A 15033-nucleotide genomic window follows, 5' to 3' on the forward strand; every position below is an offset into this window, starting at 1 on the left:
AGCATCCAGACCATTAGTTATGGAAAACATTAAACAGGATGAGTCCTTGTGCTGATTCCTGGGAGATAGTGCTTGTTCCTGGCTCTGCACTGGATTTGATGCCACTGAGCAGCACCCCTGGGGCCCGGTCACCCAGCCTGCTTCAATCCTGGGCACTGCTGGCTCGCTCAGCCCAGGTCCCTTTGAGTGACTTGAGCCTCATTTTCGAAAAGAAGAGATTGCCAGGTGGGTTCCTGCAAGCCCACAGCTTTCAAAATCCCATCACACAACCATCCCTCACTGCCTCTTTCCACCAACTGCCCCAGAACCGAGAGAGAAGGAAACGTGCTGCAAATTATTCGTGCAAGGCCAACAAGGGGTTTTAATTGTGGCTGTGACTTCTCTGCTTGTTGGTTCCAAATGGTTCCTGTTGTCTCCTCCTCCTCCTTTCTAACTGAGGGTATTCCCTGACCTCCACAGGTCGTCTGGGGAGACCATAGCTCCGGATCTGTAAGGCTCTGCCCTGCTCTCTCTGTCTTGGCAGGAGTTGTTCCTGAGCAGCCCTGTGTGCAGGAGCCCACTGGCAGCTCCTGTTGGAGGGTCCTGGAGCTGTGTCATCCCTGGCAGCATTAACACAATCTGGAAGATTACTTCTCTTCCTCCTCCCCCTTGAGCTGTCGTAGTTGGCACTGTTCATGAACCAGCTGTAGTGAACATTGTGCCACCGTGGGGATCTGCTCCTGTTCCTCTCCCTGCCATCTTTCCTCTGCCTGTGTGTCACCTTAATCCTCCCAGGCAGATCCTGTGGTCCTGCAGAATCCACTTGCTTGCTGCTGCCCCCGCTCTGACTGAGGAAGGATTGGGCATAGGGTGGTGCTGATGAAGAAGCTGCCATTTCTTCCATGTTCAAATCAGGGCACCTGAAGATAAAAAGAGTGATCTCTGTTTAGGGCATTTCTTGCAGACTCATCTGGGATTCAGTAATTTCTTGGAGCCGTTTCTACGGCTTCCCCAAGGTCACCCATGAGAAATTCAGCTGGGGCCTCCCCCCCCAGGTCTGCACCCAGAGCAAGTCCTTGTCTTTGTACCCCCTAAGGCCTCCATTTCACAAAATCCCAGAATGGTTTGGGTTGGAAGGGACCTTAAAAATCATCTCATTCCACCTCTCTGCCATGGGCAGGGACACCTTCCACTAGTCCAGGTTGCTCCAAGCCCCGTCCAACCTGGCCTTGGACACTCCCAGGGCTGGGGCAGCCACAGCTTCTCTGGGCAACCTGTGCCAGGGCCTCCCCACCCTCACAGGGAATAATTTCTTCCTTATGTCTAATCTAAATCTTCCCTCTTTCACTTTGAAATCGTTACCCCTTGTCCTGTCACTACACTCCCTGATAAAATGTCTCTCCCCATCTTTCCTGGAGGCCCCTTAAGTCCTCTTCTCTGCATTAGCCAGCTTCAGAAAGCAGGCAGGGCAGCTTACACAGGGCAGCAGCCTAATGCCCAGCAAGGGAAGAGAAGGACTGGCATGGGGTACTTCAGAACTGACAGCACTGAAGGACACAGGGAGGAGTTGTCTCCTGTGGCAGAAACACTCAGGAGGATGAGAAGACAAATGAGAAAGCCAGGAAAAGGGCTGAACTCGTGTGAGCCTGGTTCTTACCTGATATAGAAGAGCAGATAGGCTTGCTGGCCCAGAACTGTGTGGATGTCACAGTCATCCATAGTCTCATCATCCATCTTGTACCACAGCCCATCGCTGGCCTGCAAAGGAAGGCATCCCTGTCTGGAGGGGAACTGCAGGATTTCTCCACAGAAAACTGCGGAACAATCGGTACACCAACACAAATCCAGTCCAGCCCTGAGGGAGAAACTCCCCCAAAGCCTTGGCTGCCCATAGCACTGCTGGGAATGTTTGTCTTCCCAGCACATGTTTCCATGTCAGAAGGGAAGTTGCTCCTTGCCTTTGTGTAGCAGAAGAAGTGCCCGGCGAGACAGGTTTCACCGCTGTGCACCACGACGGAGTACAAGGAGTAAAGGAGGGGCTCTTCAGCTTCCTCAGACATGTATGGCTGAAGATCCAAGCACTCAGGGTACTCCACAAGCTACAGAGAAACCACAAGGGCTCAGCAATGACCCTGAGCTAGCTGGAATAGCCTCCAGTATGGAGTGGTTTGGGTGGCAGGAAACTGTTCTCCTGCCAAAGCAGCTCTGCCAGAGCAGAATCCAGGCTGGACTTCCCACAGGAAGTCTCCTCTCCCCAGAAGGAAACACGGAAAGCCCAACAGGAGCAGCTTGTGACAAAGGGTAGTGCTTTGGGGGATCTCCTGCTCCAGGAAGAGGGAGTTGCTCTCTAGTTGCATACACACCTCGCTGATCTTCCTGTTGTTCTGAACATCAACCCTTCCCAGGCACAGCGTGAGGACCCTGGGCGCGTGATGGATTGTGATCTTCTTGGAGGCAATCATCTTCTTCCTATGCCTTGAACCCAAGCACAGAGCCAAGTGCCAAAATGCACCTGATCTTGCCCCAGGAGGGCCAGACAACCTTTCCTGTCTCACACATCCTGGCACTTCCTTAAGGATATTCCAGGCTATAAGGCCGTATTAAAAAAGGCTGTGTCTCATTATTGTGTATTAAACCTCTACGAGAAGCTGATTCTACCTGATGACATGCAGCCCCTCCTGCAGGATCTGCTGTTAAAATATCATTAGAGATCATCTTACTTGGTGCATTTCACGCACGGTTTCCCATTCTGCAGCTTGGGTTTCACAAAGTTCTCCAGGATCGCCGTGAGGGATGAGGCTGCCTGGACAAGTGAGAAAGGAGCTGCTGAGCTGCAGGAAATGCTCTCACCCAAACACTTCCCAGGAAGACCCAGGCTGTTGATGCTGAGCAGACCCACTGTGAACCCGCAAGCACTGTCTAGAAGGAAGCAGAAGGGAAGTGTGATGCTGAACATTTCCTTTGTGCCCCAGGGGTTCCTGGGGCCATCAAGAGCTCCCTCTCCGTGCCACAGCTCAGTTCAGCTACTGATGGTGTGCCAGGGCACCAGCAGTGAAAACTGATCCAACCACTGAGCCTGGCAGCCAGACAGGTGCTGAGGGAGGGCAAAGGAGGGAGGAGGAGAGTATGTCAAGGGTGCAGAGGGCATAATGCTGCTGGTTCAGCTTAAAGCCAACACCACGGGAGAGCAGTGCCACGGCCTCTGCAGGAGGACACTGTTCATTCCCCTTTCCACTCACCACCAAGCTCCCCTGTGCCTGCAATAGAGATTTTTAAGACAAATGCTTTGGTTCTGGAAAGCTACAACAGGGGCCTCCGGACCCCTTGAAGCACAATTGCAAAGCTTCTTACTTTGATTTTCAAAAGGACTTCCAGGAAGGCCTTGTAGGAATCTGAAACTGTCTGGCATCTCAAGCACGTGACTGGAAGGAAAATCAAAATGCTGGGTAAAGTTAATTGACAGTGATGGTTTATGCCTGTGGGACTTCCTGCACCAGTCACAGGACCAGCTGCTTGTCACAGACAGACAGAAGGGCACAGAAAGGGCCAAGGAGAGCAATAGTTGTGGAAACATACCTCTGGATCTCAGAATGCCCCCAAATATTTGGTAGATGAGGGTAGTTGTTTGAGAAGAGACATCCAAGCTGGAAATAAATGGCAAGGCAGAGAGTTACCTCCTCCAAGAGTTTAGATTTGAAACCCCTAGGTTTAAGTTTTCCTTGATGGGAGCACTTCAGGGAGTTCAACAGGTTCAGGAACATAGAAAAGGGAATTTGCTTGTGCTTACACTCTGCTTTCAGGCAGACAAGCATCCTGCATGGCATGGAGAGCACAGCAGAAGAACTCGTAGGCGTCTCCTGCTACGTCAGGCTTAAATTCTCCTATGACTAAGAAAAAAGTTAGTAGTTCTCCCCTGCAAGAAGGGGAGAAAGCCTGTCAAAGCACCTGAAGTTGCTTACATCTGAGGCTCTTGAGGACAGCCCTGGGCAGGACGGCGTTGGCCAAGGAATACATGATCTTCCGAACGTGGTCTTCCATGATGCACATCATACAGAAGACTTGCTGCTGACCTGGGGAGGGAGGGAAGTTTCTTGGGTTAGCAAAACAATGCCAAGGAATGGGAAACTTTATGGAGGTCTTGAAGTTCTAAGGACTCTCTATTCCTCTTCTCTCAGGGTGCCAGTGTCCTGAGAAGCCCAGGACATTTAAGTGCAGGGAAAATGTTCTTCAGAGGGAGGCTAAAGTGGCACAAGTTTTCCGTGCAATAAGCCAAGAGGGTTTAACCAGCTGGGACAGAGACCCAGGGCTCAAAAGAGGTGCCTTTCTGAAGATGGAAGCACCTTGACAGGACAATGAGCGTGACCAAGAAGGGCAATGTCATCCTGGCCTGGACCAGGAAGAGTGTGGCAGCAGGACCAGAGAAGTCATTCCTGCCCTGGACTCAGCGCTGGTGAGGCCACCCCTGGAGTGCTGTGTCCAGCTCTGGGCCCCTCAGTTCAGGAAGGACATGGAGGGGCTGGAGCAGGTCCAGAGGAGAGCAACGAGGCTGGGGAAGGGACTGGAGCACAAGTGCTGTGAGGAGAGGCTGAGGGAGCTGGGGCTGTTCAGCCTGGAGAAGAGGAGGCTCAGGGGAGACCTCCTCACTCTCTACAACTCCCTGACAGGAGGGGGGAGCCAGGTGGGGGTCGGGCTCTGCTCCCAGGAACCAGCAGTGGGACAAGAGGGCTCAGGGTCTTCAGCTGTGCCAGGGGAGGTTTAGGTTGGATATTGGGAAGAAATTTTTTCCAGAGAGGGTGCTCAGCCATTGGAATGGGCTGCCCAGGGAGGGGGTGGAGTCACCGTCCCTGGAGGTGTTGAAGGTGAGACTGGATGTGGCATCAGTGCCATGGTCTGGGAACCATGGCGGGGTTGGATCAAGGGTTGGACTTGATGACCTCGGGGGTCTTTTCTAACCCAGTTGATTCTATGGTTCCATGACAAGCAGCTTTTAGTTTGAGCCATCAAGGAACACAAACTGACAAAGAAGGGCTGCTGCTCTCTCTCGTAAATCCAATTCCAGGTTCTGGGAATTCTTGGGATTTACAAGGAGACACTCCTGAAAGTACTCACAGGACTGGCTGTGCTCACGAGAGAGCAGGTAATTAGCCAGAGGGGGGGTGTAGGTCAGGCACTGCAGGATGACGTTGACGTAGCAAGTGCTGCCCCGGTTGCGGAGTCCCGGCCCAGGTCTCCGTGTGTGCAGCCAGTCCATGTAAATGTTCTCTGGGGGAAAGAGGATCCTCTGTGGTGGAGTCATTTCCTTGGCAATGACTGCAGGGAAACGACATTTGAAAAGAGGTGAGACAAGAGGTAAGTGGTGCACTGTGCCCTGGGTGATGGCCAGGCCATGGGGAATGGTGCCACATTCAGAAGGCATCTGGTCATTGGTGGTGTCCCCCAGGGATCAGTGTTGGGCCCAGTCCTGTTTAATATCTTTATTGATGGTCTGGGCGAGGGTATCAAGTGTATCCTCAGTAAATTCACTGACAGCACCAGGTTGGGTGTGAGTGTTGATCTGCTGAAGGGTAGGAAGGCTCTGTGGAGGGATTTGGACAGGCTGGGATGAGACCAACAGCATGAGGTTCAACAAGACCAAGTGCCAGGTCCTACACTTCAGCCAAAACAACCCCATTCAGTGCTCTAGTCTGGGTTTCCAACCACTCCAGGGGCAGAGTGGTTGGAAATGGGCCCAGTGGAGAAGGACCTGGGGGTGCTGGTCGACAGCAGCTAAACCTGAGCCAGTGTGTGCCCAGGTGGCCAAGAAGGCCAATGGCACCTTGACCTGTATGAGGAACAGTGTGGCCAGCACGGCCAGGGAAGTGATTGTCCCTCTGTACTTGGCACCTCGAGTGCTGTGTCCAGTTCTGGGCCCCTCAATCAGGAAAGACATTGAGGGACTGGAGAGTGTCCAGAGAAGGGCAACAAAGCTGGGGAAGGGTCTAGAGGGTAAGTCCTATGAGGAGCAACTGAGGGAGTTGGGGTTGTTTACCCTGGAGAAAAGGAAGCTCAGGGGTGACCTTGTCACTCTCTACAACCACCTGAAAGGAGGTTGTAGCCAGGTGGGGGTTGGCCTCTTTTCTCAGACAATCACCAATAGGACAAGAGGACATAGCCTTAAGATGTGCCAGGGGAGGTTCAGGTTGGACATCAGAAAGAATTTCTTCACAGAAGGAGTGGTTATATATTGGAATGGGCTGCCCAGGGAGGTGGGAGAGCCACCATCCCTGGAGGTGTGTGAGAGAAGCCTGGATGTGGCATCAGTGCCATGGTCTGGGTGACAAGGTGGTGTTCAGTCAGAGGTTGGACTCAATGACCTCAGAGGTCTTTTCTAACCTAATTGATTCAGTCACTCTGTGTGTGAATATTGTTGCTCAAAAACATGTTCAAATGCTGAGTTTTCTACAGAACACCAAGGCCAACAGCTCTAACCACCAACCCAGAAACATCGGGGGAAGCCTAACACCCTGTTGACATCTGCTGGTAGGGAAACAGTTCTGGAAAACAGTCTGTTCCCCTGTTTAGTCTGTTGAAAGGCCAGCAAACCCACACTCTGATTTCTAGGCCACAAACTACCTTCCTTTCCCTCTAGAGCCTTGGATTATCAGATTTTACCTTTTCCTGATTGTAATATAATGAAAACGCCTGGATCAGTCTGGCTGCTCTCAGGAAACGCCTCAGAATTCACTCCAGGTTGTCAGCAGGGATGGAGCCACAGCCATGTCTGTTGTCCAAGGGCATCCACAAAGTCCAAGCCTGCTGGTGAAACTATTACTCAAAGAAGTTGTTCCCTCTTGAGGCCATCGCCCCCTCAGGTACAGAGGGAAAAGCTTGGGATGACAGAGGATGTCAGGACCTCTTCCAGAAAGATCAGATCAGTGCCAATCATCTCTTGGGAAAGGAAGTAATTGTAGCTCAGCAAAATGATTTTAAAAACCCCAAATGTGACCCACAAAGCACCTCCAGCTGTCAAAAATTGGTGTTTCTAGCTGCTGCCAAGGATGAAGAATGCTTGGAAACAGGCAGGCATGAAAGTAGCAATGGAAGGAGCCAAGTTATCCCAGTGGCCAGTTCAGCTCCAACTAGCTTTTGCTGGCCACTCCTCAGGATGCCAAGGAGGCAGGTGAGGTCACAATCACCACTCACAGGTCCCACGTGTTTTCCCTTCAGGGCCACACGTGTTGTTGGCCCTGTGGCCACCACAGCCCAGCCCTCTGGCAGCTGGAAGTCATGGACACCAGGACGCTTTGAAACCCACCTCCCAGGAGAACGTGTTAGGGTCCAAAGCATCATTTTAGGGTGTAAACTCCTCAAAGCCTCAAGTTCTTCATGTCCAAAGCCTCATTTTGAAGGTGCAGAGAACTAATATCTAGGGTATAAAGTCCCGCTTTTAAGAGCCAAAAGAAGACTCATTTGTAAGGACCAAATGTGGGTTTAGGGGTAAAAATGAATTAAAAGCTGGTAAATCCTGAGTGCTGGAGGAGGAGGAAGGACACTGGACTCCCTGCAGGGAAGCTGCTGGATGAGGGATGCTCACTGGTGGACCAGGGGGTTGCTGTTTTGACTCAAACCAACCCAAACCCATTCTTTGGGTTAGAAAGGGGTGAGAAGGGGCCGTTTGGGGCAGCATTTCATCACCCTACGGGGTACTATTGGTGTCTTTTGGTTTCATTCTGCCTCAACAACAGGGAAAATACATCGAATCTCTTGTATTTCAACTTTTGATTGACTTTGAACACATTTGATCAGCGACACAGTGGTGACATCACAGCCAGTGCTCAAGGAATCCCTCCCATTCCTCTCCCACGGCAACGGAACGTGGCCCCCAAACACCAACAAGGAACATTGACCTCGGTCACAAGACTGGTTGCCAACAATTCCAAGTGGTCCTCAGTCATGGCCAGTCCCCAGTGACGTGGCCTTTGGGAACAACCCGGTGCCAGCAAGGGGATTCTGCCCTCAGACATGGCCAGGTGCCGCCCGTGGAGCACCTTATGTTCCCTGATCCCTCCAGATCCAAGTGAGCACTTTTATTTAAGGAATATCAAATATTCATATTTATGGGGAAAAATTCCAACTCCTTTAGGGGCTTATTGCAAAGATAATTTTCAGGCTCTGGCCGTCACTCCCGCTCCTTAATTAGTGAGAACTGCGCTGCTTTGGAACCACCAAAAATAATAGGGAATATTTTGAGTCTGATTTTAAGGGCATTTTGCCCTTGTGCTGCCTGATGGTGATTCCTGCACCCCCACAGAGCAGCCCCCAGGGTCTTCTTGTGGGGGCTGCTGTCCCTCATCTCTGTAATCACCGGCTTTAATTCGCTCCTCAAGCACTATTGCAGAGATCCAGGGAGCTGAAAAACATCTTATTGCACATACACCCCCCCCAGATGGAGAAAGCCAAGGAGGAAAATCTTCATATATATCATTTTTGGGTGTGATAGTTGAAGATATTTTTATCTTTAGAGTTTACTGAGGTAGCAGACTAGACGTAATTTTTTCCTTGATTTTTATTAGTAGTTTTGTACTGCCCCACCTCCAAATCCTGCCCAGATCTGAGGAAAAGAGGGGAAACATCCAAAACCAACCCCAAAATCACAGAGTTTCCCAGATGTGTTCATCCACAGGGGTTTGGGAGGAGGCAGTCTGTGGCCGATTGCGGGTTATTGTCAGAAAATCCTCAATTCCTTCCAAATCCGCTTTGCTCGGTGGAATTTTAGGGATAAAAGTGCATAAATAAGTTGTATTAAAGGCAAGTTCTTGCCAAGCCATGACAGGATCTGGCTCCAGGTGTTCCTGGCCCAGCAAGGGTCAGCAGGCCCCTGTGGTGAGGTGAAAATGAGCCAAAAGTCTGCTGGTTTGGGTTTCAGAGTGAAACCTGAGCTCTGGCTGGGAGAACTGGGAGTGAAATCCATCGGGTGGGTGGATCAGGAACCCCCTTGGAACTTCACAAGGTTCCTGTTAGGGGGCTGACACCCTTTGGAGTAATGGAGCCTCATTTTTGGGTGTCCTCTGGTCTGGTCACCACCATCATCATCATCACCATCCCCCTGCTCTCCCAACACAACCTTCTCTCTCCTTTCTTTGCAGTTGTTACAGATGATGAAGACAGCTGGGGCCTGTCAGATGTATTTTGGTAAGTCCCATGATTTTGGGGTGAGAAAGGGGATTCCATCCCCCTTGGATCCCCAGCAGGGCTTCTCCTGGGCTGGGCTGGGTCTCCAAGAGCCAAAAACCACGCAAGCCATCCTTCAAAAGGGCTAAAAAGGGCTGAAATGTCTTGAGAAGGGCAGAAAACATCATCCAAAGGTCTGGAAACACCCCAGTAATACAGAGAATAATGACAGTGTGGGAATAAATCCCATTTTTCAGCTATTTTACCCAAAACTACGACTTTTAGGGCTCTGTGCATCACAACCCTTGCTTGCTACCAGTCCCCCTGGGCTGGGGGTGCTCGTTAGCAGGTCCCTCAAATGCTGTTCTGCCCAATGGCTCATTTTTTGTTCTTATGAAACTGTTGGTAATTGTTGCTTTGGACAATTATCAGGGAAAGGGGAATAAAGGGGGGTGAGCAATGCAAGAGGCAAAAATCAGCCTCTGAGCACACACCTGATGGCTCAAATTGGTCATGAAACATCATTATTGAACCACAAATGGGTGTCCATCATTAGTTATAACATTTACTAGCATTAATTTGTTAATTAGGTGCTGGTGCTGTCTCCTAAACCTTTCCCTGTGTTTTTGCAGCGATCCTCAGGTCGTGAACCATGTTTTGCCTGGATCCAGAAAGGTGACAACTCAGCTACCTCTCCAAAGCACAAACATCCTGTTTTTTCATAAAAACTGAGGGTTTTTTACATCAAACTTCTCCCAAGGTCAGGATCTTTTTGGTTTTGAGCTTCTGCCACCGCTCATGTGGTGCAGCCAGCTGGGATTTTGGGATGTTTTGAGCCAAAACCGGGAACAGGGAGAGCCACTGCCTCACTGCTGGGGAAAGCTCGGTGTTTTCTGGGGCTGCCCCTCACCACTGCACCCTCTTTTTTTCCCCCCATTTTTTTTTCATTCTGTGTCTAAACAAAGTAAATCCAATGTTTGTAATTCCAGACTGACTGTGCTGCCATCCTGGACAGCACGGAGGATGCAGCCAGTTCCTTTTTTGAAGGTGCTGGGGTAGGTCTTTTTTTAATTTCTCCTTGGGGAGCCTTTCCTTTCGCTCCCGTTGTTTTTTGACATCCTCAGGGTGTTTTTCATCTATTTCCCAGCTCTGGGAATCCTCGGGCAGCCTCCTGACCGCAGAGCTGAGCCAGCCCACGGCCAGCACAGGCCTGACAGTGCCACAGGATGCCAGCCTGGCATGGCAGTGGGACAGCGGGGCCGCCGTGGTGGGGCCACCCTGCGACCTGCTCCAGCAGTGCCTGTGGGCAGCGGGCATCACGGAGCAGCTGCTGGAGGCGGAGGCCAAGCAGGACGTGGGCAGCTTCCAGCCCCAGGTGGCTTTCAGCAGCACCCTGCAGCTCTGCTCCGCTGGCACCGATGTCCAGGGGCTGCAGCCCCGCGCCGGCCGCCCCCGCCAGAAAGGAAACATCCAGCCCTTCCCGCAGCACCTCGGGCCCTTCTCCAGCCTCCAGGGCCCCGGTGGGACGCTGGGCGTGGGGCCCTGCCAGGCGTGGGGACAGCAGGTGACAGCCCAGCCAGTGCAGCAGGTCATGTACCTCCAGCAGGCAAGTGCAGCCCCTCGGCGTAGTGGCCAAGGGGGTCAGGGACCAGCACCTACCTCCACATTCAGCCTGGACTTGCCAGACAGGCTTTTGTAGTTCTGGGTTTTGAAGCTCTGCTTTTTTAGGTTTATTTTTTAGTTCTTTTAGTCCCATTTCTATTTTTTTTTTAAATCCCCATTTATTTTAATTTCGCTATGTCGCTTAATCCTATTTCATTTAATTCTGGGTTTTTTTAGTTCTGTTTCTTTTCCTTTAGTTCTTTCACCTGGGAAGGGGGGAAGAGGAACAGGGACCAAGAGCCCAGTCCTTGAACTTTGATTTAGTTCAATCTTCAAGCTCCCCCTGGTTTGCATTTTGGGGGTACATGGGCCCATTTCTGGGGTTCAGACCCTAAGGGGGGCAGCTCTAGCAGAGCCCTTTTTGAATCCTGGAGTCCTCAAGGTTGGAAAAACCTTGAAGATCCTCAAATCCCACCCTCTTTGTGCTTCCTTGTGCCCACTGGTGGCAGGACGGGAGGGTCCCTCCCTCTTTTGAGCATCCATGCTGAACTCATGCAGTTTGGGGGGTTAAAAACGTGTTTTCACCCTTTGGGTTGTTTTTCACCCCATCCAGGTGCCACAGGGGATCATCTCACAGGGAAAGCAGCCATTCCCTGGCCCGCCCTCCTGTGTCTTGGGGAGCAGCCAGGGGCAGCTGGTGCCGATGCTGGTGCCGCTGGTGCCCCTGGCCCATGTGCCCACCGCCCTCCCACGCTCTGCTGCCAGGTCATCCCACCACCAGCAGCACCCTGGAGCAGCAGCCCCCTGGCACAGCAGTGCCCCAGCACCCAAGGCTGGGGGAGTTGAGCCGTGGCACAGAGAAAGCTGCCAGAGCCAGGAGCCAAAACGGGAGACTGAGCTCTTTTGTCTCTTATTTTAAATAAAACTCATTTTTTTCCCATGATAGTACATACCATGAGAATCTGAAATGGGATTATTTAGTATTTAGGCTTGAGCTTAAGTGCATCCCCCTCTGTTTGATGTTTGCAAGATATCATCGTCCCGATCCCTGAGGAGAGAGAAACCTGCAGTGTTTCCATCCCCATTTCTACTGGGAAAGGGGCTGTGACCCCAGGGAAGTCAGGGCTCCTCGTGCCTTCCAGTGGCCCCTTCAGGTGAGGAGGCAGCTTTCCTGGGTTTGCTCTTCGTTACCAAGTTTTTTGACATTTTTAGTGAACTTCTCCACTTTGTTTCCAAGGTTTTCCACTTTATTATCCCTGTAAATTTTGCCCTTTATTGCATAGTTTTCACCCTCCGTTTCCCACTTTTGCCCTTCATTTCCCAGTGTTCTCCCTCCAATACCCATTTCCCTCTTTATTTCCAAGTTTTACACTTTCTTTCCCAGCTTTTCCCCTTTATTTCCTAGTGTTCCAATTTCTTTCTCAGTTTCCTCTTTTTATTTCCAAGTTCTCCAGTTTATTTCCAAGGCTTTCCACTTATTATTTCCCAGTTTCCCTTCATTTCAGCTTTTTCTCCTCCAAGTTTTTCCCCTTTATTTCCAAGTTTCTCCACTTTGCCTCCATGTTTTCTATCCTTGGTCCCTCGATGGAGCTTTCAGAGGGCCACGGGTCTGAATCCATCCTCAACAGAAGCTGCAGCTGGGATATTCCTGCAGTTGTCAGGTTCTTCTTCATCATCTGAAAAAAAATCCAGTGCCAGCAGTCAGCATCACATCAGTGGGCACAAACCCTTCCACAAAACTCCTGCCTCAGAAGCACCTCAAAAGCCTTCCACTCATCTGCTCTGCATCGATTCCAGTGTCGGTCACTGCAGCCGCCGTGGCTTCTGGCGCTAAAGATATTCAGAGACAGAAAACTATCGCTGCACTTGTGAGAAATCACCAGCCCCCACCACCTCCTCCTCGCTACTGCGCCGCTCACCTCAAATGCTCCTCCAATTCCAAGAGCTGCCCACAGAGGGCCTGCAAAGCCCGGGAGAAACGCTTCCCTAAGGTGCCGCAGGAGACTTCGCTGGGAGACGTGGACTCAGCCGAGAACCACCTCACCTTGGAACCGGCTTCACCGCTCCAAGGGCACGTGTGTCAGCCGCTGACAGACAGCTTGACCAGGCCCAGGGTCTTCTCTTTGCACAGCCGAGGGTGACAGGGCAGAGAGAGAGGAATTCAAAGTGAGAGATGGGGTACAGGATCAAGAAAGAAGGAGAAAGAAATACCCTCGTGATACGCTACAGGGTCCAGAAAGAAAACCTTGATAACGGTGACAAGATGCCAGGCAGAGAGAGACAGAGACAGCAGAAATACCGAGGGGCTACAGAGACAGGCAGGGAGGAATGTAAAAATGGCAGCTGGGAGCTGGACAGAGAGAGATGGACAATGACAAAATAGTTACAGAGAGAAGCACCTGGGAGACGGGGACAGGGGCTGGTTCCAGAGAGATGGAAAAAGCAGGTACAGGGGAGAAGAGAGAAAACGCAGCGGTGTGAGAAAGGGGATGGAAAGGGGAGGGAAAGGGGAGGACACAGGCCACAGAAGTGGGACAACAGCGCCCTGCGGGCCCCGCACTGCCCGAGGATCTCGCTTTGGATGCTGCCGGGAGCCTTTCCCAGACGCTTCTTTCTCCTCCTGCAGCTCCCGGCTCTCGGCGGTCCCTGCGCCCCGGGGCACACGCGGGTGTCCCACAGCGCTGATGGACGAGGCTTCCCGGGCACGGATCCTCGCTTGCCACCGGGGCCGGAGCAGCTCAGTGGAGCTCCGACGAGATGGGGAGGTGCCCGACGCTTGCCCCGGAGGGCGTCCGCCTCATCCCGGATCCTCCGGCCCCGGTCGCCTCCCCGGGCCGGGCTGCACCGCTCCCTGTCCTCCGTCACTGTCCCATCCAACATCATCCACAGCCGTGCTCCCAAACTGCCGTCATTTCACCTCAAAGTGCAGCTCTCCCAGCAGAGATACGGGTGATCGGAACCTCGCATCGGGATGAGAGCCTGGAGCACGATGATCCTGGAGCTGGAGCCAAAGGTCTTGCCTGGCTGCCACGGTCTGGCAGCTGGAGCAGACCCCAGGCACATGGTGCCCTTTTTTGGTCAGATCCCTCGTTGTGGGCATGGAACAAGGGCCTGGAGGCACAGGACAAATAACAGAGGACAGGGTTAGATGGGATATTGGGAAGAAATCCTTCCCTGTGAGGGTGGTGAGGCCCTGGCACAGGTTGCCCAGAGAAGCTGTGGCTGCCCCATCCCTGGAAGTGTCCAAGGCCAAGTTGGACGGTGCTTGAACCAAGTCACTCCAAGCCCTGAGAACAAGATGAGCTTTAAGGTCCCTTCCAGCCCAAACCATTCTGGGATTCCAGGATTTCTTCAGCGCTGTGCCAAAGCACGCGATGCTCCAGCCAGGACTTGGCAAAATCTCATCAAACTTAACAACAACCATTTCACAGCTTCTTTTGAGGTTTTTTTCCTTAATATGAGCAACCTGAAGCCGTGTGCCAGCAGGGAAACCCTTCTCCTGTCCTGCTGCATGGAAAACCTGCCTGGAGAAAGAGACAGTGAGCACAGGGGGTGGTGTCTATCCTCCCCCTGCATCCCCCTGTTGAAAGGCCATCCCTTAAGCCCAGTATCTGGGAAACTAATCCTAAACCCGGGATCAGAGAAACTGAGTTCGAACCCAAATGTTCCACTGGGCTGCAAGTCCAGATTTAAAAAAGGAAAAAAAAAAAAAGCCAGCACGCATGACAACATTCCCCTAAAACAATTGTTTAAATTGTTCATAATTAAGACACTTTAAAAATTAAAGCTGAAAAAAAAATTACTAGGAAAAGCTACTCATTTTTCTTGTGATTATTTTTTTAATTTTTGAGAGGAAAAAGGGTTTTTTTTAATTTTCATTTTATAAATAGACTCCTATTTTCGTTTTTATTCTATAAATCTTTGAATTTTTCGTTTTGTAAGGGAAATGATTTTTGCATCTGCGATTTCACCTCTATCTCATCTTTTGTTTTCCTATTTATCAATGCCTATTTTCACTTCCACGTTTTCAGTTGGGTTTTTTTCCCCCCTTTCTCCCTCGGCATCCTCTCGATCCGCGCGGACCCGCGTGTATAAAGGAACGGATGGCCGCGGCGGGGGATCAGCCAGATGTTGGGAATGGGAAAAAAGGCTGGACCACCCCCCGGGATGACAGATGACGTCAGGGCTCCCTTGACCACCACCCGCATCCCGGTGACGTCACCAGCGCGTGCGCGGTGCACCCCCCACCGCCCCCCCCCCCGGCGCGGAGCGGAGGATGCGGGGCCGCAGGTGGGTGCGGGG

At 51.7% G+C, this 15033-nt stretch overlaps 3 protein-coding genes across 6 annotated transcripts in view; 2 read left to right on the top strand and 1 right to left on the bottom strand.

The window, feature by feature from the left end:
• Window positions 1-341: 341 nt before the first annotated feature.
• LOC113975415 (ubiquitin carboxyl-terminal hydrolase 42-like) lies at window positions 342-7731 on the bottom strand. 3 transcript variants are annotated; one of them, XM_027699394.1, is made up of 13 exons: window positions 7713-7731; window positions 7274-7402; window positions 6631-6771; window positions 5089-5289; window positions 3939-4049; window positions 3767-3866; window positions 3556-3623; window positions 3331-3401; window positions 2700-2782; window positions 2343-2454; window positions 1938-2078; window positions 1637-1737; window positions 342-899 (listed from the first exon to the last, which is right to left on the bottom strand). In XM_027699394.1, the coding sequence occupies exons 4-13, from the start codon at window positions 5273-5275 to the stop codon at window positions 362-364; spliced, it is 1512 nt and encodes a 503-aa protein (XP_027555195.1). In that variant the 5' UTR covers window positions 5276-5289; window positions 6631-6771; window positions 7274-7402; window positions 7713-7731; the 3' UTR covers window positions 342-361. The 3 variants fall into 3 exon arrangements, with proteins under 3 accessions (XP_027555195.1, XP_027555194.1, XP_027555193.1); XM_027699393.1 differs by lacking the exons at window positions 7274-7402; window positions 7713-7731 and adding an exon at window positions 6976-7105; XM_027699392.1 differs by lacking the exons at window positions 7274-7402; window positions 7713-7731 and adding an exon at window positions 6872-6988.
• On the top strand, window positions 7099-11674 carry LOC113975418 (BRD4-interacting chromatin-remodeling complex-associated protein-like). Of its 2 annotated transcripts, none has more exons than XM_027699396.1 (6): window positions 7099-7367; window positions 9105-9150; window positions 9762-9804; window positions 10119-10184; window positions 10277-10735; window positions 11345-11674. In XM_027699396.1, exons 1-6 carry the CDS (start codon window positions 7124-7126, stop codon window positions 11648-11650), a joined length of 1164 nt encoding a protein of 387 aa, XP_027555197.1. In that variant the 5' UTR covers window positions 7099-7123; the 3' UTR covers window positions 11651-11674. The 2 variants fall into 2 exon arrangements, with proteins under 2 accessions (XP_027555197.1, XP_027555198.1); XM_027699397.1 differs by lacking the exon at window positions 7099-7367 and adding an exon at window positions 7819-8035.
• Window positions 11675-14899: 3225 nt separating this feature from the next.
• The window catches only part of FEZ1 (fasciculation and elongation protein zeta 1), an 18713-nt gene continuing 18579 nt past the window's right edge, over window positions 14900-15033 (top strand). Inside the window, exon 1 of the mRNA XM_027699395.1 lies at window positions 14900-15021. The gene's annotated coding sequence lies outside the window, so the exon portion shown is untranslated. The remainder of the gene's footprint in view (window positions 15022-15033) is intronic.

Source organism: Neopelma chrysocephalum, unplaced genomic scaffold (genome assembly GCF_003984885.1).
Source record: "Neopelma chrysocephalum unplaced genomic scaffold, ASM398488v2 Primary Assembly neopelma1_138, whole genome shotgun sequence".
NCBI lineage: Eukaryota > Metazoa > Chordata > Aves > Passeriformes > Pipridae > Neopelma > Neopelma chrysocephalum.